We start from the raw sequence: 23,938 nt of genomic DNA on the forward strand, positions 1-23,938 counted from the left end.
TATAATGTTCTTTTCCCCTTCATTAGAAGATTTCCCTTAGAGAGCAGAGACTGACTAGAATGCTCTTTAGTGCTTTTTCCTGTTTTCTTTTGGGCAGGAAATTGATTAATAAGATTCGTGCTCTTTGGGTACTCATAGACTAGGAATCCTTTTCTTGGAGATTGCTGCCAATTCACTAGAATGAATCTAGAAGTGAGTGGGAGGAGGGTTCAGTGTACATTCTCACACACTCTTGGTGGGAGTTTTGCACAGCTCAGTGATTTGGATAATATAATGTTTCAGTTATCCAGATTGGGGTTGGGGGGCTGAGGTGTCTAACATAAGTTAAAGTTTTTTTCCTATTTGCTCCTTTGTGTCAAAACTTTAAAAAGTATTAGCTCTTTTTGTTGTTAACCTTACAAAACCATCTTATCTACTCCTGGGGCATATTGGACGTAATTTAACCATTCATTAAAGATTCAGTGACCTCTTTGTAAACCTTGCTTCATAGAATTGTATACTTTGAGAGTTAATTGGCTTGAGAGATATCTAGTACCATCTTCCGTTAAATAAATCTTTACTATCTGTGGACATTTAAAAGTTACCAACAAGCCAGATAATATAGAGGAATATGAAGAAGGGACCCACTTCCCCTTCTCCCCCATCTGAAGGAACCATGTTATTAGTTTGCTGCATCTTCTTCACCTTTCTCTGTAGCGATAAGCACAGATGCTTAAATACATAGGTAGGGTTTTCCTTTAAAAATTAAAAAAGAATTATGTGATCATCACAAAGTTTCTTGCTTTCTTCTGTAACAATAGATCATGGACATCTTACTATGTTAATAATACATCAGCTCCAATTCCTGCTGAATATTCCATGGCATAGATGTGCCGTAATTTATTCAGCCATTCCCAGATTGATGGGCATTCAGGTGATTCTAGTTTTCTAGTTTGCTATAGTTCATCCTGTAATAAACATGTATTCTTTCTTACTGTTGCCTTTGTTTCTTTATGGTAGTCTTAAAAGTTAGATATCTGGGTTAAGGAGTTTTAAAAGTTGGATGTCTGGGTTAAAATATACTTGAATGCCTGTTTCCTGTGATCTCACTAACTGGAACCTCTCAGTCTTGACATTGTGACAATCTTGTGTGTGAGAAATGGCCGCTCTTTCTTTAATGTTCCCTTCCTTGAGTACTAGTGAGGTTGATGCTTTTCATTTGGAGACACACAAAGTCCCAGAAGAGTAACTGACTTGTGAAGAGTTGTCGAAGGGTAAACGCTGTGGGTGAAGGAACATAAGGAAAAACGCTGCATTTTTTGTTAATTGTTTTACTTAGCGTTTTCAAGTTAGATACTATTTTACAGCTGCTGAATTACCAAAATAAAAGCTTAACCAGGAAACCTTGGAGATGAAGGATAAGTCTGTTACCTGGATTGTGATCATCGTAACATGAATGTATATGTATGTCCACACTCACCAGACTGTATACATTAATTACGTGCAGTTTTTGGATACTGATTATGTCTCTGTAATGTGGGGAGAAAAGTTTAACCAATGTCTAAGATAAGGTTGCAGTGAAATGAGTGTATGCTTGTGGTGTGGTAGAGTATGAAGCGGAATTCAGCTTGGTAACATGTTCGTTCCTTTGACCCACTAATCTTAGTTCTGGGATACTGTCCCAAGTAAATATTCCAAAAGAAGGAAGAAATTGTATGTGGAATGGTTTTCATTGCAATACTGTGTGGAAAAGCAGAAAATCGGTTAGCTTGCAATAAGGGTTCATTGATTACACTCTGTGCATTCCTTGTTACCATTTATGTGATAAGTAAGAACATGGAAGTGCTTATTTAATGTATATAAATTTGTCGTTTGAAATAGACATTTGGGAATATTGGCAAAGTTTACATGTGTATATTGCTAATTGTAGAGTTCTGCTTTTATATTATGTACATGTAATTTTTTTTCTTTTCACCTTTTGGTAACTTGTGTTTTTTTAAATTGAAATACAGTTGATTTACAGTATTAGTTTCAAGTGTACAGCAAGCTTATTTTTATATAAGGTAAAATACCACAGTTAAGTAGTCAGTAATAAAAAGCAACACGAGAATCTCAATCTCTGTTAATTATTATATTGGTTTGTAATGCTAGATAGCCCGAATAGCTCCTGCCTTAATGGCCCCAGAGCTTTGTTTGAATTTTATGTACTAGAGTATCATCCTGGTGTCTGTTCCCTCACTGTCAGGCTATCAGTTTGCATTCCTTACAACTCTCAACATGCCTCATTGCAACTACCCTCCCCCTCTTCTCCACTTGCTGCTTCTGACCCTGATTTCACTTTCTTAGGCAGGGATAGGAAACCAGACAGGCAATCTTTGTCATGGAGTTAAAAAACATTGAAAAATTTTTTATTATGAAAAATTTAAAACATACAGGAAACTAGAGGAAAGTGTATAATAAACATTCATAGTCTCGAAACTTAGGTTGTAACCTTTTGCCATATTTACTTCATTAATTTTTTTCTGAACTATTTAAAAATAATTATAGACATCATGATATTTACTCCTAAATACTTTAGTATCCATCTCTAAAAAATAAGGTCATAACTGTATAACCACAGTATTATTATTAACCTAATAAAAATGGCCATAATTCCCTAATATCCAAAACCAGTCCATAATCAGATTTACCTGGTTGTTCCCAAAATGTTTTTTTTTTTTAAGGCTGATTTGTTTAAGCCAGGAACTAATCAGAGTCATAAGATTTAATAGTTGGAATTCTACTTAAATAAGAAATAGATTCTGAGTGAGGACTCAAGGGCATCCTGAAAATAAACTACACAGACTTTAAGTTCATGGAGTTTAGTTCTGAGTTTGGTGGTGTGTTCTGGATAGTGAGGGTTGTCAAGCCAGTGACCAGCGAGTAAGTGAGGTGGTCAAGTCTGTTTTCATTATCTGAACATATGCTGTATTTGGCGTAACAGGAAAACTTTCATAACATAAGGATTCTTTTTCTTCCTCTGAAATATTCATCATATAGGAAACTCACATTTTCTTTTTACACTAACAAAAGGGAATGAGGTAAATGGAGAAAGTGAAATCGAAAGATAGTCTTATCAACTAAGAGTTTTGTGCTACATGTAATGTGTAGATCAAACTTAGTCATTATAACATCAATGAATATTTTTCATAAGGCTGCAAGATTTTTAAACCCTAGGTGAGAGTGTCATTAATTTAAGAAATTAATATAAACAAAGGAGTTTTGGCCATCAATTGATATTTATTATATTGATAACTTGCCCTGTGAAGTAAGTGATTCAGTAACCAAAAAGCCCTGTTAAATAGATGCTGACTGTATTACAAAAGGCAAATTGATACATGATTGATTGAACCTTCTATACTTTCCTTCTCTGAAGAGTTTTGATTAAATAAATTTTATATTTTATGGTAATTAAAAATAATTTGGAAAAATAGTTAATAGGGATAATAATATTCAGAATTATCTCTGGGTAAGACCCTCTGAAGTATTTTGTTTAATCACACTGTAATATCATTCCAGTTTTATGGGTGAGGAAACAGATTTTGTGAGATTAAGTAACTTGCTTAAGAGCATAGAGACAGTCCAGAGTGGAACTGTGGTTTTGAAGTGAGGTCTTTCTGACCTGAAAGGCCATGCTCCTTCTCTTTATCCTAAGGTACAACCTATTTATTCTTTAGGGTTTTACAGACATTATTCTATTTAGTGTAATAAACCTGGGGGGGAAAAAGGCAAATGGGTATTTTATATTCTAGAAATGAGAAAAACTGAGGCTCAGGATCACGTAGATAACAGTGGAGTGGGACAAGCGTTTGGATCTTTAAGCCTCTAGTCCATCCAGTTTTTCCTGTTGACCAGAATGTTAAATAGGGATGCAACTCGATAATATTTCTTAATTACTTATTCTTTAGATCCATTTGCGGTAACTATTTTTAAAATTTCATGTATGTAAGCTTTTTTTCTCCAACAGGAATTTTTTAAAAAACTTTTTATTTTATTTTATTTTTTTTGCGGTACGCGGGCCTCTCACTGTTGTGGCCTCTCCCGTCGCGGAGCACAGGCTCCCGACGCGCAAGCTCCGCTCACGGGCCCAGCTGCTCCGTGGTGGCCTATGGGATCCTCCTGGACCGGGGGCACGAACCCATGTCCCCTGCATCGGCAGGCAGACTCGCAACCACTGTGCCACCAGGGAAGCCCAAAAACTTTTTATTTTGAAATAATTATGGATTCACAGGAAGTTGCGAATATAGTACAGTGATCCCATGTACCTTTCCCCCCACTGGTTACATCTTACATAACTGTAGTACAATATCAAAACCAGGAAGTTGACATTGGTTCAATGAATATGTGTAATTCTGTTTCATTTTATTATGTGTAGATTCTGGTAACCACCAGCACAGTCACAATACAGAAGTGTTCTATCCCAGTGAAGATCTCTCTTGGGCTACCCTTCGTAGTTACACTCACTGCCTGCCCTCCCTGTGTAACCCCTGGCAGCCACTAATCTGTTCTCCACCTCCATCATTTTGTCATTTTGAAAATACCACATAATGGAACCATATTGTATGTGACCTTTTTAAGGATGACTTTTTTTCTCTCACCATGTGTTTGAGACCCATCCAAGTTTTTGTGTGTATCAGTAGTTCATCCATTTTTATGGCTGAGTAGTATTCCACAGCATGGCTGTACCACAGTTTGTTCTTCAGCAGGAACCTAAGCCTTTCTGGAATAGGACCTTAGCTTCCACTCTTCATTTCCACATAATGCCTATTAACTGTTTTAAGTAAAGTTCTTTTATGTAAGTTGTTAGGGATAGAATATAAATCAGGAAAGTGTTTTTTTAATATTTAAGTTAAGTTGGAGACCATCCTCTGAGTATGCAGACTCTCTTTTGTATGAGTAGATATTTAAGTAAGCAATAGTCTTTGAACTATGCCCTTTGAACTCAGTTGCAAGAGCCTCATCATGGTTGTATGACTGTCTTTTCTTATTTATGCAGGGTGTCAGTTATAGTCATGAGTGACATTATAAATGTATTTCATGTTGTTTTTCACTCATAGAATAAATACTAGCATTAATTTTATATTAGCTCAAATTATATGTATACCATAAAAAGAGAAGATTTAAAATGAGTGGTACCTTGCCTTGTAAAATCTCAAGAAAAACTATACCAGGGCTTCCCTGGTGGCGCAGTGGTTGAGAGTCCGCCTGCCGATGCAGGGGACACGGGTTCGTGCCCCAGTCCAGGAGGATCCCACATGCCACGGAGCGGCTGGGCCCGTGAGCCATGGCCGCTGAGCCTGCGTGTCTGGAGCCTGTGCTCCGCAACGGGAGAGGCCACAGCAGTGAGAGGCCTGCGTTCCGCAAAAAAAAAAAAAAAACTATACCAAAGCGGGGTGGGGGGGGGGACGGACGGACACGGACGGACAGGACGATGACACTGAAATTAAGATTATTGTGAACACCTGAAAACATAGCCCTCTCGCATAGTGCAAAGAAAATAGTCAGAAGAGGAGCAAAATGTCAGTTCTTCTCAGTAAGCAAATTATTTTTTTAAAAAGTAAGCAAATCAACCATGGAAACAATGAAGTAAGGGAGTGCCTTAGCAGAGGATTTTCCACACTCAGGATTTCCTCTGAGTGCTTACAACGGACATAGCAAGATGTTGACTTCTGACGTTGAAATAAAGTCAGTGAAAGAGTTTTAAGATAAAAAGTACAGTTAAGTTGATTTTTTTTAAATAGAAAGCTTCCAGGGTTTTAAATTTTTTATTTATTTATTTATTTATTTATATAGCTGCATTGGGTCTTTGTTGCTGCACTCAGGCTTTCTCCAGTTGCGTCGAGCAGGGGTTACTCTTCGTTGTGGTGCACGGGCCTCTCACTGTGGAGGCTTCTCCCGTTGGGGAGCACAGGCTCCAGACACACGGGCTTCAGCAGTTGTGGCACACGGGCTCAGTTGCTCCGCGGCATGTGGGATCTTCCTGGACCAGGGCTCAAACCCGTGTCCCCTGCATTGGCAGGCGGATTCTTAACCACCGCACCACCAGGGAAGCCTCTTTCTTCCAGTTTTTGAACAGTTAACAGAGATTAACTTTCCTGTAATGATATAGCAAATGCATCTTGGAAATTAGGGTTCTTTATAACGAGGAGGCTGAAGGCTCTGCAAGCAGCATGCTCTCTCTCTCTCTCTTTCTAATGCACACACAGTACAACAGGCTACTCAGGAGTCCAAGAGACTTTACGCTGAGCTGCAGTTGAAGGAAAGAGTACTTTCAAAAATAGACAGTAAGGTCTCAGCTTCAAAGTTTATGGCACACACAAGAGGGCTGTAAAAGAGATGCAGAGATTTTTGTGACCAGGTTAAGGACCGAATACTGGAAGGAGCCAAGAGCAAGGTAGCAGGGATTTGGGGGGAAAAAAAAGAAAGAGAGAATGAGAGAGAGAGTACATTATAGTATTTAAATCTGGATATGAAATATTTAGAAGAGGTCTGTATGATACCTGAGATTGAATACTGTTAGGGCTTTTCATTTTCCAAAAGCGTCTTATAAAGGAAAGATTTTATCTGCAAAAGACCTTGGTAGGAAGGACATAAAATGCCACAGAAGCTGCGGTCCGCATGTCTTAAAGTATTATGTATTACAATTGGAAGTAAAGAGAGGGCAAGGGGAAAAAGGGTTGAGACAGAGGAGAAGGATGGTGGAAAAAAAAAAAACTATTTGGAAAAATGGACCCGGGTGAGAGAGTTCTTATTCTGGTTTACATTATACTTTTTGTTACTTGTTACAAGTGGACATTTTAACCTGACTTAGGCCTTCTGCTGTTTGGAGTCTGTTTATAAACTCCTCCCCTAACCCCACCCCAATAGATATTTGGCAATAAGTTTATTGCCCCCAAATTAAATGGCTGATATTTAGGAAAGGAATTTATTTATAAATTATAAATTTGTTTTATATATTTATTAAATGAATCTATTTTCATTTTTGATTCAGTTCCTGATGTGTTGGTTCTAAGAATGTGATTATTTCCAAGTGGTGAATAACTTCACTTTATTAGTGACTCAAGGATTTAGTTTAATGGTAATTTTAAAATTTCCTTCAAAAAATTTGGAAAAATACTACCTTGATTAGGCTATGCTCTTCAATAAACGGCTTTGGAAATAACTAAGGACTTGATAAGAGAAATAACCTTTTATGGTCATGTTACTGAAAAAATACAGACTAATACTCAGCATTTACTGAACTTTAAGCTTGTTTTAAATTATCTTTCTCATTGCATGTAATTCTTTACAGGCAAGGGGAATTACGTTTTAATTGTTGATCCTCTCCTTTTGGTAGCCAGGGGCTGTTTTCGTTGAAACAGTTGAATGAGGACTCCTTTGAGATTACTCATATTCTGGTCCAAAACATTCCAAGTAAGACATATTTCAAGTGTTAGAAAATCTTACAAAAACTTAAGAATGAGAAGGGATAGAGACTTGAATTTAGCAACGCAGCTAAGGTGTTCAGATTTCTCCTTTGTAACTCCCAGGGGAAGGAAGGAGTTATGTGCTCACAGTAGAATTTCACAGATAGTTGGGGGGAGAGAATTTATTTGTAAGGAATCTTAACTTTTTTACAGTTGTCCAAGATTAGGTTATGTTTTAATGTCATCTCTTTTGGCAAGTTCAATTATTATAGCTGAGGCAAGTTTAAGAATACACTAGGCCATACTTTGTTTTCTTTCAAGCTTTTCAAGATGTTAAAGGTAATACAGGACCAGATTGGCAGCACTGCAATTTGATTCTATCATATGACACCATAGCAGGATAGCTTTTTATCTATAGTAGTTGACTGTTTCTTTGCCATAGTTCTTCATGTGGGATCCTACAAGACATAAACTGAATTGCATTTAAAGACAGCCGTTAGAAGAAAGTACATCAGTAGTGTTTCTTGTCTAAAATGTTTAGAGAGAGGAAAGGGAAAGATAATTTTGACAAATCTGGAGACATTTAGACATCAGTGTAATGGAAGAACTTTTGCAAAATAAAATTCAGCATATACCTTGTACAAAACCAAGGATCTCTGAAAAGTGCTTGTAAAATATCATGTCATTTAATACTCTTTAAACATGACATAGTCATCTGAGATTGAAATATTCTTACATTTTTTTTCATTTCCCTGAAACATTCTTCAGCTCTGGACAACTAGTTTCTTAATATCCCAATTACTGAAAAGGAACTAGGATAGTTCCTCAACAGTTCTTAATACTATTGTATACTTTTTAGAGGGGAACGTAACATCTAGGGAACTCTTGAGGAGCTTGTGCTAGATACTTCACATAATTACCACAGTTAGTCTTTACCACAACCTTGTTAGGTAGCTACTGTCAGCTGCATTTTACGGGGCAGGAAACAGGCTTAGCGAATGTGAGTGACCCAGACCTCGAGAGGAGTGTCATTTTTCTTCAGAGCATTTTATTAGTGCTTGCATTATATTATTTGATCCTTGCAGCACATGTTTTCATCTTGCAGTTCTACAGGTGACCACACTGAGGACCAGAGAGATAAAAGGACTTGCCAAAGGTCGTATTTGAATAGTTTCAGGACTAGTAAGATCTGAGGGAGATGTGGGCTTACTGTGGAATTTTCTGAGATGCTCAAAACATTCTTAAGGATGCCCCGTTGTTGTTATTCATGTATTGGAATTGTCAGTGAGGCGATAAGTGATCTGTAACATGGACGCTGTGACAGCAGGTTGGTCTAAACGGAAAGTAATTGAATAAAACCTTGTAGGATACAGAGGCTGCAACTTTCAATTTAGTCATCTGATTCAATAAAGTATATATGTAGAAAGATGTTCATTACAGTGTTTGTTTGTTTGTTTTTTTGCGGTACGCGGGCCTCTCACTGCTGTGGCCTCTCCCGCTGCGGAGCACAGGCTCCGGATGCGCAGGCCCAGCGGCCATGGCTCACAGGCCCAGCCGCTCCGCGGCATGTGGGATCCTCCCGGACCGGGGCACGAACCCGTGTCCCCTGCATCGGCAGGCGGACTCCCAACCACTGCGCCACCAGGGAAGCCCCCAATGGACTTTAAGTGCAATATATTATATTGATACTTAAACAAAACATTTCCTTGAAAATAATTAGAAAAAATGCAATTTCCAAAATATTTTCTTTCAGCAACTTATCTTTTTGTAAAGGAAGCTGAAGTGTGTATAAACTAAAAAATGAATCTTGGACTTCTCAGTAAAGAGAAGGGTACAGATTGTTTTACTGGTTGAACCATTAGCAGTTATGGGAAATCATCTCAAATGACATGGCATAAAAATGAGTATATTCTGTATTGTTAGAAATATGTTCTCCTTGTGATTGTATTAAATTAAGTCAGTAAACCCTTGCAGACAAGTTGGGTAGCATTTTCTCTGGCCATTTGACAGTTGGGTTCTTAGTTAATCTTGCTGGTTTTGATAAAAGCTAATTCTTAATTGCTTAGGAATATCAAAATATTGAGGTTTGCAGTTTCTATTCTTATGCATTTTAATGGCACTGGGTCTCTTTGTCAAAAATGCAACAACTTTATTCAGTGAATATCTATCTCCGCAGTTTAAAAGCCCTCATTTACCCAGAAATCATAGGTTGAACAGTATTTTCACTGGAGAGGTGTAAGATTAATTCTCCTCATGATTTTGCGGTGATCCTACCTGACTATAGGCTGTAGTAGGTTAGGTATGTTGATTGTCCCATGTTTTTTCTTGGCTTTATGCATGTCATGGACAGAACTGAAACATCACTGCCTTCCTCTAGTAGTTATAGTTATTCTTTTAGCATAAAATAAGTCATGCTTGGGATAGTGTACTAATAATAAAATTGAGAAAAATGTGTATCGAATGTTATGTGGTTAATGATGGCTGTTCTTTCATGACAGTGCTGGGAGAAGGACTGGCCAAGGGAGATGGTACCTTTCAAGCAGTGCTTTGCTGCATGCAGCTTAAAGGAAAGCTCCAACCTGTATCCAGCATTCTTGCCAAGTCACTGACAGGAGAGTCCCTGGTATGTTGATGAGTTCTAAATTTGAATGTCTGAAAACGGGTTCATCCATTTGACTCCTTAGGTGTATTACCTACGTTCCTCTAGGTTCTGTCAGAAGTCAAAGTTTATAAGTATCTTGAGATGCTTATTTCTCTTCAACAAACTGATGTTTAATCATTGGATTCTTGTAGTTTGTGATAATATATATAAGAATTGGAGATATTTTTCAAGCTTTGAAAGTATAGGGTAACTAAAGGATTTTCTTTAAAGGTATAATTTAACAGAATCTGGAAATATTTTTGAGTTTTAAAATGCTCCTGTGGACATATGATCTTACAGGGTTCTTAAATTCAACAATTTATTTTATAAAATGCTTAAGTTTATCTAAACTAAGTAATAATTACTTTTGTTTCTGAAGATGTCATAGGTGTAAGTTAATATTCATGACTGCTCTGATGGAGTTATCTAATTATTTTCAGACTTTGGGATAAATGTTTGTATGTAGTATTTAGTTTTTGAGAGTTTTTGTTTGTTTTTGGATGAGATAATTGAAAGACTACTTTTTTGTACTTTAGAGTTGGCAATCTGTAGGAATTGGAAGAAAAGAGATATTATAACTTTTTTTTACCAGTTGGTAACTGTTACAGAATTTGCTAATATTTTTCAGGAATCATAATGAAAAACAGTGAAAGCAAGAAAATATATGTATACTTTGTTATACAGCGTGAATTCTCTATACTTTTCTTCTGAAAATTGTGGAAAGCTGGAGCAAAGTTGTGTTTTCACTGCAAATAAATATATATTTGGTAAAAAAAAAAATGCAGATTAGGAAAGTACTTTGTATATTGTTGAGTGCAATGTAATGACCCGTTTCAGAGGGTAATTTAGTTATTTTCTAAGGAATTATTTTGCAGTGAATTGTTTAGTTGGTTTAACAATATTTTTGGATGTCACCATTTTAACAAATGAATATAAAAGCTAAGATGTGTTATTAATATAGCAAAATTGTATGGGTATTTAGTTCTAGATAGATGATAAAGAATAGTTCTCTTCTTTATTATTTAGATAATTCTATCCTTAAGGAACTTTCCTATATAAGTTAAGCATATTACACAGTTTTACCTGTTGGATTTTTACTTATTTTATTTTATTATTTTTTAATTTATTGGGGTATAATTGCTTCACAGTGTTGTGCTAGTTTCTGCTGTACAGAGAAGTGAAATAGCCATATGTATACACACATTCCCCGCCGACCCCAGCTTCTGGATTTCCCTCCCATCTAGGTCACCACAGAGCATAGAGTAGTAGTCACCACAGAGCTGTACAGCAGGCTCTCAACTAGTTATCTATTCCATACACAGCAGTGTATACATGTCAGTCCTAATCTCCCAATTCATCCCACCCCGCCTTTCCCCCCTTGGTGTCCATACGTTTGTTCTCTACATCTGTGTCTCTATTTCTGCTTTGCAGATAGGTTCATCTGTACCACTTTTCTCGATTCCACATGTATGCATTAATATACAATATTTGTTTCTCTCTTTCTGACTTACTTCACTCTGTATGACAGTCTCTAGGTCCATCCACATCTCTACAAATGACCCAGTTTCATTCCTTTTAATGTCTGAGTAATATTCCGTTGTATATATGTACCACATCTTCTTTATCCATTCGTCTGTTGATGGACATTTAGGTTGCTTCCATGACCTGGCTATCGTAAATAGTGCTGCAATGAACATTGTGGTACATGACTCTTTTTGAATTACGGTTTCCTCAGGGTATATGCCCTGGAGTGGGATTGGTGGGTCATACAGTAGTTTTATGCTTAGTTTTTTAAGGAACCTCCATACTGTTCTCCATAGTGGCTGTATCAACTTACATTCCCACCAACAGTGTAGGAGGGTTCCCTTTTCTCCACACCCTCTCCAGCATTTATTGTTTGTAGATTTTTAAATTTAAAATTAGGAAGAAGCAATTTGCTTTCAAATCTCAAGTGAAATTTGAATTTCAGAAGAGTGAATGTTTTATGTATTTTCCTTCAACAGCTTTGTTAATGAACCATCTTTAAGTGTGATCATTGTATGTGAATCTGAGTCATAAGTAACTGAGTTCACCATTTTGTAAATATAGCCTATTAGTTTTAGGAAAAAGGAGTTTTAAAAAGTTGAGGTTTATTTTTTTCTTTACCTACTCTATCTTGCTCTTCAGTGATACCCTTTGTGAATATTTTATTGAATTAATCTTACCTTCTTAGGCAAGGTGAATACAGTGTTTTAGGGCACACTGTATCTTTTGTCCTGTTAATCTTTTTAACTTTGTGCATAGATGGTTAGCTTTATCATCACCTCTAATGGTAATGAGGATGGGAGATGAGCATAGCATTGGTTTTCTTTTTACAGATAAACCTTAGAAACAGCTGAAGAGTTAAGTCCCCATAGTAAAGAACTAATACACTACTTGGTTTTTCCATTTTTCATTTGCCCTTTCAGAATGGGATGGTAACAAAAGATTTGACAAGACTAAAAATACTTCTCACAGAAACGGAGGTAAGACTATTTCAGTGGATCTCTTTGGGAAGAGTTTAACTCAGTCTGGCTAGTACATGTTCTTTATTAAAATTTGGAAAATCACTGGGCATCAGCAAGGCTTTAAAGATGGGGTAGTGCAACCTTTAGACTTTCTGTAACCAGGCTTGGTCCCATCCTAGGAACTTTGCTTCCTATCAAGGTGCCTCTGCATCCCAGGTCTTCTGTTTTGTCCCTAATTTTTGTTAGCTGTCTCTGGCCAATAAATGGAAAGATAATGGGGAAATTTTAGTTTTTAACTACATCTGGCTATTAGAAACTTCTGTTATTAAAAGTGAGATACTCCTCAAGCCTTCTGTGTTTTTAAGTAACTAATAGAAGTCTGTGATTTGAGGAGTATTTTTAGGGAATGAGTTTAGCTGATGGAAATAATGTGTATCAGGGTAAATGGTGAACAAAAATGTGCTCTGGTGAAGCAGTTGAAGGCCGGGGACAGCAGTGGCATGTAAAAGGCCCGTGGCTTTGTAAGTCTCAAATTTCTATTCCTCATACAGGCATATAAAAGTATTTTTATTTAGATGTCTCATTTTAAAAATAGCCATTTTTGGGCTTCCCTGGTGGCGCAGTGGTTGAGAATCTGCCTGCTAATGCGGGGGGCACGGGTTCGAGCCCTGGTCTGGGAGGATCCCGCGTACCGCAGAGCAACTAGGCCTGTGAGCCACAACTACTGAGCCTGCACGTCTGGAGCCTGTGCTCCGCAACAAGAGAGGCCGCGATGGTGAGAGGCCTGTGCATTGCGATGAAGAGTGGCCCCCGCTTGCCACAACTAGAGAAAGCCCTCGCGCAGAAATGAAGACCCAACACAGCCAAAAATAAATAAATAAATAAACAAATAAATAAAAAGCCAAGCATTTGAAGCCCTTTAAAAAAAAAAAATAGCCATTTTTGTCAGTTTTTATCATAAATGGAAGCCCATGTAAAGTGATCAATTGATTGGCTTATTTATTTAAAAAGTGGCACCTACTATGTGCTAGGTATTATGCTTGGTGCTGAGGATACAGCACTGAAGAAGACACTCATGGTCCTTGTCCTCTGGGAGGTTAGAGTCTTGGGGAGGAGATAGACAATAAATACATAAATTAATTAAACAAGTATAGGTATAATTCACATTGAGGTGAGTGGTATGAGGGAAAAGAATAAGCTTTCTGTGAGGGAAAAATAACTGGAATGGTGGTGAGGAACGAGACACTTAAGCTGAGTTGAGAATGGAGAAGGTGCTGGTCTCATGGAGAGTGCGATAAGGGTGCTCCCATCAGGCCAAGAGGATGAGAACAGCCCCCAGGTGTAAACCTTGACCTCCTGTAGATTACTTTCCCACTTCAAATCTAATCATACATCGCAGTTCATACCAACAAATAAGTAAGCAAAGAAGATAGTCATCGTGAATTATATAAGCTGCATAAAGATACTGTTTGTTTTGCTACAATTAAATAGCCTTTTAAAAAATGTTATTTTTTTAGTCTTATGTTATCTTATTATGAATTAACTGAGAATCAATAAGCTCTAATTAACTTCGAAGCCATTTCCCTTCTGGTATATATGTAGTCTTTTAATTTCCAAGAAGTAAAATATGACAATTATAAGTGTTTTAGACTTTTAAAATGAGAACATAAAATAAGATGATTTTTGGCCTTGTTCTCCTCTTTTATTACCTTAGTTGAATTAGCAGCTTTACATCTGATAATCATACACAAATATATATAAAATTTTATTTTTAATATTTATAATCCTGTTAGATATAAGGTCACAAATATCACTTGACTCTCATTTTGTGACTGTACTTTTGGAATAAGTGACTTAAATTTTGTTTATAATTTCTTTTCTGTGTAACCAGAGTAGTATTATTTTTGGTTAGTGAACTGGTACTATTAAAAAATCCACCTAGAAAAAGCTAACAAACAATACTACCCTTACTTATCATTGCACCTGACGTATTTAAAAATAGCAACAATTTGTTATTTAAAGATTGGGCTGAGCTGATGTTTAACCTGTAAATGCTGGTGGATTAGAATAAAGACATGGAACTAAAGGCTGACTAATGAAAAGAAAAACAACACATGTTCTTTAGAAAAATTTCAAATATCCAATCAATAGATTTGATTGTAAATTTACAGGAATTCTAGCAGTGTGAACTTCGGCTGCCTTCCCTGAAGGTCTCAGTAGAGACTGAAGATCACAAACTAATTGATGTTGCCTTTCTGTCTTAGGGTCTGAGCATATAAAAAGGGTGTTATAAAAAACAAAACTAAACACAATACCTGGAAACTAAAAGCCACAGTGGCCAAATATTCAGCCCAGGCTTGAGCTTCTCATTTTTACCAGCTCTTCTGATGAGGATGTGCTGTTCACCAGACCCCACCAGAGTGAGAACTACAGTGTCAGCACATGCATACTCTGCCCATTTGCAGATTGTTGTAGATGCTGACTCATGAAATACACCATGTATGTTTCCCTTCTGACAGTTATAAATGCTTTAAGGTTTATTTCATCACCAAAACATTTTTGTCCCGTTTTTTTCTCACATATTTGGTAAATGTATTTTGATAAATGTTTTTAGAGGAGGTACTTTCAATTCATACTTGAAGTGAATTTTTAGCTCTTACACTTATAAATTCTGTGTAGTTAGAATCATTTTAAGGGCTAGTGTGGGACTATGCTGCTTAGATCTTGCTTATAGAATTTTAAAAGATCTTTAAATATACCTTTTTGGTGCGCATAGAGTCCTTATAATGTTAATAATTACTCCTGATTTATTTGTTAGCTTATGTATTCTTATATTCAGTCCTCATTTTACAAAAAGAATGGGTTGTCTTTAAAAACTTGTTAGTAAGTAGTTTGAGAATCAGAAGGCATTTTCCTGTTGAAACAGTATTATAGTGATTTAGTTCCACCCCATGCTAAAAAGGGTCCAATTTAATAAGTGACATGTAAATTATGGTGATATTATTGTTTCAGTTATACCTAATTAGCATTTATGCCATTCTTTCTATGGTACAAGACATTCCAAATTTCACCTTGGGATACCGTTTCCTCCTCATTCAGTTCAACATTTACTGAGTGCATGTGCTGTTCAAGGTTCTTTGGGTTTTGGAAAGCTGAGAAATCCATGAAAAGCAATCTGAAGGGCCAGCCCAAGGTGTGCGTAGCTAATGTACCCACGGGGCAGCCTGTGGTCAGTAGGTTCTGTAATGGAAGTACAAGCAGGGAAAGGAGAGATAAACACCCTGCAGGGAAACCAGGGAGGCTAGTGTCAGACTTGAAGTTAAAGGGTAGAGGCAGCTAAGTAAAGACCCAGGAGTGACTTGGTACAATAAGTTGGCAGTCAGTTGGTTCAGGGGTAGATGCGACAAGTAGTAATCATGCTCTTACCTAGGATAGTGGCAGGGGGGGTTGAGTATGAGACAGACATGAGAGGCATTCTAGACCTGGTTGGGCAAAGATTTGGAGAATACTCGGAGCAGGACAGAGTCTGACTTTCAGGGTTTCAGCCTGGCTCTTTTGGGGGAAGATGAATCCATTAACTTGAGATAAGGAGCACTGAAGGAAGACGAGATTTGGGGTTAAAGTTGATGAATTTTATTTAAACATACTGTGTTTGAAGTGCATGGGTGGTCATCCATCCATCTACCCATCCACCCATCCATCCAGATTTCCTGAGCATTCATTATGTGCCAGATCCTCTGAGGCGCAGGAATGCAGAAAGGCAGTTGGAGGCTGTTGACAGTGGATCTGTGCATGGCTGACAGTAACCCAGCATGTAAAATGCTATAGAATAGTTAAGCTGGCACTTAACTATTCTCTAGCTGGCACTCAGTTGAAATTGGGGGTGTGGAGCTTAGAGTAAGGTTATAGCTAAAGGGGCAGATGGAGGACTTACCTGCATTAGAGGGGTCGAGAAAGCCAGGAAGTCAGGGTGAATGGGCCCCAGCCATGGGCTCCACTGTGGGAGAAGGTCTCATCCTAGAGCAACGAGGGGGACTCGGCCAGGATATGCTCCCAGGTCCTGAAGTGGTGGTGGTGCTGCACTTGATGCAGGAGAAGCGGCTGGTCATACTGTAGACGTTAGCAGAGGAGAGTGCAATACATACACGGATGCAGGGTGCTACTCCACGGGGTTCAGGACTGGGGATCGAGACTTCTCTTGCTCCCAGGTAATTTTTATGTAGGGAAGGAATCTCTATCAGTTTCCTTAATGAGGGCCACAGAAGTACTTCTTTTCCATATTTACATATGGAAACTAGAGCAAAGAGCAAAAAATACCGTTTGCATATTAATGTTTATTAAAAATTTCTAAATAGTCAATCTCAAGCTTTCTAAAAAATGTTAAAAATGTCCAAGTTTAATTCAACATCAACTAGTTATTTCTTATTATAAAAATTTCTTTCATTTGAAAAATTGCAGACAGCAACTGGTAATGTCCTCTCCGGATATCATGTGGAAGACTTAGAAGAGGGTAAGTACGAAACTGTATAACTTCTGGTAGCTGTGATTTTGGGGCATTGCTTCTTTATTGATTATTGGGAGGAAATTTCTGAGTTAGATTACATGTTAGTGGAGGTACAGGAGAGAATATAAAGATTTAATTTTAAGAAGTAGTGCGGATGGAAGCAGTTTGTTCACTAGCCCCTGTCATGGAGTAATAGAGTACGGAGATGGGAGGTAACCCTGGAGGTGACCTATTTTGCCTTCTTTCCTCCATGTATGCAGTTCTGAACTTGAATGAACCCTGCTCTTAGCAATCTGTAGAGGGAGGTCTTTTCTCCTTTCTCTCTATCACAGGCTAGTACAGTTACTACTTTTTGGAAGTTCTGACCTGTAAGCTGAGTTGTTCCTGCCACAATGAAAGTCTGTGATCTCCTCTTCTCCTGCCAGAGGAAGGTGAAGAGAGACTGGCATTCATTGAGCGTTTGCTAAATGATGTCTACCATGTAGTGGCTTTCACAGAAACGAGTACTGACTTCTTAGAGTCTTTCTTCATCTTTTTGATAGGTGATAAAACTGATGTTCATTAAGGTTCGGTAATTTTCCCAGTCACGCAGATAGGAAGGGGTGAAACGCAGCTTTAAACTCAGCCGGGCGGAATATGTTTTGGAGGCGGGGGAGCACAGTGCCTTGTGAGGAGGTAGAAAATGGCTACAAGGTCCTGGGAAACTTGCTGCTCAGCCTCTAGAGCTCAGCCATTTCTCTCTGACGCTTTGTTTTCCTTGGCTTATTTGGAACCTTTTATCCAAGTGCATTAAAACTCATTGTATTCAGAAGGAAACTAATGTTATTTTTTAGCTCCTATCTCAGAATTCACCTTTTTGAACTTTATTTCAATTATTAAAAAAAGATTACTTTATTCAGTGCCATGTGTCAGACAGACCCTAAGGAACATGGATGGTAATGTGGAACTTCTTCTCACTCCATATGCAGTACTGGAATTTGTTTTACAAAATTTCCTTCCAGGATACCATAATTTTCTCATTCCTGAAATAGTTCCTAATAGAGACACGACTCATACTTAAGAAATGACAAGCATGCCAACACATCTCCCCTTTAGATGCCAGGCAGGAGACTGCACTTGGAAGTATGTCTGCCAGTCGCTGGGGTAGAGTAAGGGTCATTGATTTGTCTTAGCTGCTGTGTAACTGCTTCTTCAGTGATTTCTAAGTTTCATATGGCTAAGTGATTTATAATTCGTTTGACTGGTAGATGACTCTTTTGGTAGAGGCAAGCATGTCATGTTCTTTTTACATCATCTGAGATGATGTGTATGGAGGGTTTATAGTATTTCTTACACATTAAAATATCAGAATTGTCAGCAAGCCTCAAATGATAAGACTATATATCCTGATTACTCTCTAGGATCTTGTAATGGTTGGCATTTCCGCCCACCACCTAGGGGAATCACAAGCAGCGAGGAATATACTTTGTGTAAAAGGTAACGTGAATTTTTTTTTTAAACCAATGACATGTCTTTATTCAAAGGATAGTTAATTTTCCTTCACTTTTTGAAAAGTAGTAATTCAGATTTAAAGAAGATAATATGTGAAGGAAGAAGCATAACAATTGAGTAAAATGGTTTATTTTCAATTTGAAACAGAAGCCAAAATGGTCATTATCATTAAATAATAAAAATCAAAACCATATTGATGATCCTTCTTTTAATTATAAACAACAGTGATCTAAGTGGAGATTGTTAAGACTTCTGTAATACCAGTTGGATTAATATGACTCAATTTAATTGCTGGTCTCTTTGTTTATGTGAAATTTACCTAAATTATGGTGATTGAAGTTGAAGTTACCTTATTTAAACTGAAATGGAGCATAAAATAGATAAAGAAATCTTAAATTATTTTAATAACTTTTCTAAAAAAAAATCTATTATCACGTAATCTTATAGAATTTATGAGTAATTTATATTTGAAGGGCTAACCTTTCAAAATTTAATAATTATATGTTAAGGTAGAAAGAATTATTAAAGTTACATTAAGAAAGGTTCTTTTTATAAGAACTAGAAACTATTGGTTTTTTAGATATAAGTCTAATTACTCTAGGTTGCTTTTGATAATGAAGGAAGTTTGATATGCAGCTTTGATGATTGAATAGTCAAGAGGTCAGGTTTGATTTTATAGCAGAAATAAAGAAACTAGGTAGTAAATTTTTAAAATCCTGGTGGTATCAGTGTTGTAGGAGATGTAGAACGCAATCCTATGCAAAGGAAGTATGAGAAAATTTATAGTCCAGATGAGACTATCAAACCTTTAATTTTTAGGGAAATAATTTAAAGCAAAGCAATAGAAAGACAAAGAAATATTTGGCTTATTACGACATACTGAAGAGAAACAAATGCATGATTTTAAATGTGTCTTAAGCATAAGAGAACTTAATAAATAGCATAATTTAAGTTCAAGTACTTTATGTATCATCAAGAAAAGCTTTAAATACACTCGTCTTTTCAAATAGGGTGAAACATGATAATTTACACTGTGCTGTGGTTCATTTTGTATTTCTTATTATTCATATTTTTCCAGTTGAAAAAATATCTATAACATAACATCGCTTTTATCCATTTGCTATTTATAGTTTGATTTTCATGTTTTCTCTCAGAAGATCTTTTATTCATTTTTGAATGTTTAAAAACTGGCTGGATCTATTATTTTATAGAGTATTTAAAACTTAAAAAAAAAAGTTATTGATCAAAGTCTTGCATTTTTATCTGTTTTGACCATTGAATTATCAGTTGAATTTTCTGAGTCATAAACATTGAGAAATATTAACTCTATATCCTCTAAAAAGAACGTTTATGAATTTACCCATTGAAGAATTTAATCTGACTATTGAATTAATTGTGATTCTTACATAAAACTTTTATTCTTAATTTATTTTAAAACTTCAAGCAAATTAATATAGTCCAATATTTTCAATGAAATATAGGCAGTAGTAATGTAGAGAAGAGTGAAGGCATTACATTTGAAGGTGAAAAGTAGAAGCCTTGAAATGTTAATTCAGTGACATATTACTTTTTTTTTTTTTTTTCCAGAACAAAATTTCTAGTATGTGGAAAATTTTCTTTAGGTCGTATCATTTTGGGAAGTAGGGCATACCTGTGCTTGACGAACTAATCCACTTGATGTCAGTGTTGCTTTAGAAAAATTCTGCTCTAAGAGGAATTGTCTAACAGAGTTGTTATATCATGAAGGAAGCTACCTTTGCAATGCCAGTTTTTGTGGGTGGGGGGCGGTTATGAATATGTTCTGCTTTGTCATCCCCTTATTCCAGAGAAAGAGGTCAGTGAACATGGAGGGGGGGGTTGCTGTTTTGATTAACTGTTACAAATGTTTTCTAAACGTCTTCTTCCTCTTCGGTGCAAGACGTGATAAATATGGCCTTTCAGGAGATGAAGTTTTGTTTTTGTTATTGGAGAGTCGGAGGGCAAATGCTGGAAGTTTATCTTTTAAATGGTCCAACAAAGTATATGATAAAACAGTCTTTCCTATTCTACTTAGATTTTTAGAGCAAGGAATCTGTAGGTATGGTGCCCAGTGTACTTCAGCACATTCCCAGGAAGAACTAGCAGAATGGCAGAAAAGATACGCTTCACGGTTGATAAAATTGAAACAGCAGAATGAGAATAAACAGCTCTCAGGCAGTTACATGGAGACCTTGATAGAAAAGTGGATGAATTCATTATCTCCTGAGAAAGTGGTGAGGAAAATAAACTGCATTTTTTGTTTGTTTGTTTTAAACAGTGCCCTTGTTTGAGTCTTGACTTTATTTCATGCTGTATCTTGGTTTATTTCCCTATCCTCTGTATGAAACACTTGATTCTTGATAAAGTGTTTTTAGTAGCAAAAGTAGACCCATTTGCTAAAATAAAGAGCAGAACTAAGCCATTTGTTTGGAGACTTGCAGGTATTATATTAATTTGTCTTCATTCAGGGAGTTTTTATTGCCATTTTTGTTGTTGTTGTTGTTGTTAGTTTTCTTATGTCTCTTATTTTAGCTTTATTATATTTTGTGCTTATAAAAATAACTGAAAATTAATGTATAAAATACCTTGCTTTGTAAACAGTTCCATCAGCATCTTTACCGTTGACATTTATTTACCATGCCAAAAGTGTTTGTGTTTTTAGGAATAAAACGTAACATTAGTTGCTCTCTGTTTTCAGCTTAGTGAATGTGTAGAAGGAGTAAAGGTAGAGCATAATCCTGATCTGTCCGTTACTGTCAACACCAAAAAGTCTCACCAGACATGGACCTTTGCTCTCACTTGTAAGGTATGAATTTTGTGATAGTTAAAGAATATAAATGTCTTTCAATTTTCATAAAGGCTTTTTGGACCTTTAAATCTGTGTGTTGAAAGAGCATTGAAAATGTTTTATTCTAAGTACATTTTTATGTAGGTTCTATATTGTGATAAAGCATATTTCTGTATTTTGATCATGAAGGGTACAGGTTTTTCTTAGATTTTGAGATAAAAGCTTTGTAGATGTTTAGATACTTAGTTATTTATTTATTTGGTGAAGAGGTCTTCGACATGTTGTCTTCCAAACTTAAAACATAGGATGGGGTTCACGGCTTGTAGTTAACTATTTAAAAATTGAATTGTTTAATCTGGTGGTTCTAAGATATTCAAACAATGAGTTTGTTTTTAATTTTGATTTAATGAAATCACAAATTCTGTAATAATGGGTTTTTAATATGAGACATTTTCTGCAGTGCTTCCCATCCTGAATTACAATGTTCAAAGTTTAAGAATGAAGCAAAGTAAAATATTTCTGTGAATATATGCAGTGGAAAAGTTTTGTGTACTTTTTTGTGATGTTTCTTCCACTGTACCATCTGCATCTTGGGATGAAAAATTTGGGAACGTTTAGCTTTGGCCTTGAACCCAATCCATTGTCTTCAGAGGTCACTGCTCTCCTATGAAGACTTCCTCCTTGAGGCTAGATAAAACTTTTTTAGGCCAAGGGTATGGAAAGTTGGAGGTGATGGTGATACAGGGTGAAAGCTTTTGCCACAGTGAAAGATAAATGTATCACAGAAAGAGCAGGGAGGCTAGTAATGTAGCATAAATATATCGTTTTTGAAAATGTCAGCCTTATTGAGGTATAATTGACATCATAAATACATCATTTTAACAACTGAGTTTTTTTTAACCATTCTGATTTTTTTTTTTCTTAAATGGCTTATGAGTACAACTTGTATTTTTAACATGGTATCTTAGAAGCATGGGAAAGTAAAAGTCCCTTATGGAAATATTTTCATTGAAGAGCCCAATTACAACTGGATTTTTCACCCCCTTGTACTCAACAAATTATTTTAACTTCCTTGTAGCCTGCAAGAATGCTGTATCGTGTAGCATTGCTTTATGATGCTCATCGTCCTCATTTTAGTATCATTGCAATATCTGCCGGAGATAGTACTACCCAGGTATCACAAGAAGTCCCAGAAAACTGTCAAGAATGGATAGGAGGAAAGATGGCCCAAAATGGATTAGATCATTACGTGTATAAAGTCGGGATAGCATTTAACACAGAAATATTTGGAACTTTTCGCCAAACCATAGTTTTCGACTTTGGATTGGAACCAGTACTCATGCAAAGAGTAATGATTGATGCAGCTTCTACAGAAGGTAAAATTTAGACTTTTTTCCCCTGATAACGATGTATTAAAAGGCACTATAACAGCAACATTAAAAGATATGTATTGGCCCCTAAATATACCATGGACAGGGAGGGAAGAGTAAAGAAAAAGATCCCAAGTTTATTGATTCATTTACTGTGTAATGGGATTAGAATGGTTTGCATTATGCCCTGGTCACTTCATACAGTCATCAGGCAAAGCTTGCTTTGAGGTTCCCCAGACTTGTATAGGTAGATGATCAGGTCTCTTTTGGTCTACCAACTTCATTTGATGATTTTAGCACAGTAAAACCTTTCAGTATTTGTTTGGGTAGGATATAATTTCAGTGGTAATTGTGAATACACCTACAGTGTCTATTTCCATGTTCAACTGATGGTCCAGTTAACTTTGCTGATATTAGTACATTATCTCTGAATGGAAAGTCCTAAAAATAAGCTTTCATAACTTGATTTTACTAGTGTAAAGGAGACCAAAGTGCCTTTAATAGGATCTGCTTCATGTTCTTGGGAAGAGGTCCCTGGTTTTAACATGCAGGCACCTGCAGAAGATGGTGAATTACTTTGTAAATTGTCATGTTACTGCCTAAACCTGAATTTTATGCCAAGGTCCAACTGGATAAGGGAAGGGCATGTTAGCCTACATTTCTTTGGCTCTTGGTTGGATTTTTAGGTGCTTTATTTTATTTCATGAGCACTAAATATTTATTTAACAAACACTTCATATAGCAGAGCTGTATGAAACTTGCTATTATATTGGCTATAACTAAGCATATTGTGGAGGATGTTTTTCATCATGTCCACAGTGTCCCATTTATGAGAACCTAGAAGTTTTTTTCATGAGTAAATGCTAGGACTTTATTTTTTGGACATAACGAACAGGTGGAACGGGTTCTGTCCCCTTACCTTTAGCTGTGAGTAGGGTTAAAGCAACATTTGTGCCAAAATTGAACAAGTAGGTGTTACCTTCTTGTATATGTGCTAATATTATTACCCATACTTCATTTTACCCGTATTTCTCTTTTACTTTGATCCCTTTTACCTGTTTTTATTCTGGTGTGTTCTGCTTTTGTCATCTTTTTACTACTCTTTGGAATAAAAGTATGTTAATTCCCATAGCCAAACAGATACAGTAGTTGATGAAATAAAAATACTTGATTTATATTTACTAATAGAGCAGTTAGTTGGCAGATTTTTTCTGTA

The 23,938-nt window shown here is 36.5% G+C and overlaps 1 protein-coding gene across 6 annotated transcripts in view; it reads left to right on the forward strand.

The window, feature by feature from the left end:
- Positions 1-23,938, forward strand: part of HELZ (helicase with zinc finger) — a 179,075-nt gene that overhangs the window by 43,830 nt on the left and 111,307 nt on the right. For all 6 annotated transcript variants that reach the window (XM_081219682.1, XM_081219680.1, XM_081219685.1 and 3 more), the window contains 7 exons: positions 9,923-10,047; positions 12,513-12,569; positions 17,010-17,061; positions 18,456-18,531; positions 20,600-20,798; positions 21,263-21,370; positions 22,431-22,728. In XM_081219682.1, coding sequence (XP_081075808.1) covers positions 9,923-10,047; positions 12,513-12,569; positions 17,010-17,061; positions 18,456-18,531; positions 20,600-20,798; positions 21,263-21,370; positions 22,431-22,728 — 915 coding nt within the window. The remainder of the gene's footprint in view (positions 1-9,922; positions 10,048-12,512; positions 12,570-17,009; positions 17,062-18,455; positions 18,532-20,599; positions 20,799-21,262; positions 21,371-22,430; positions 22,729-23,938) is intronic.

Source organism: Mesoplodon bidens, assembly GCF_964165515.1.
Source record: "Mesoplodon bidens genome assembly, chromosome: 19".
Lineage (NCBI taxonomy): Eukaryota > Metazoa > Chordata > Mammalia > Artiodactyla > Ziphiidae > Mesoplodon > Mesoplodon bidens.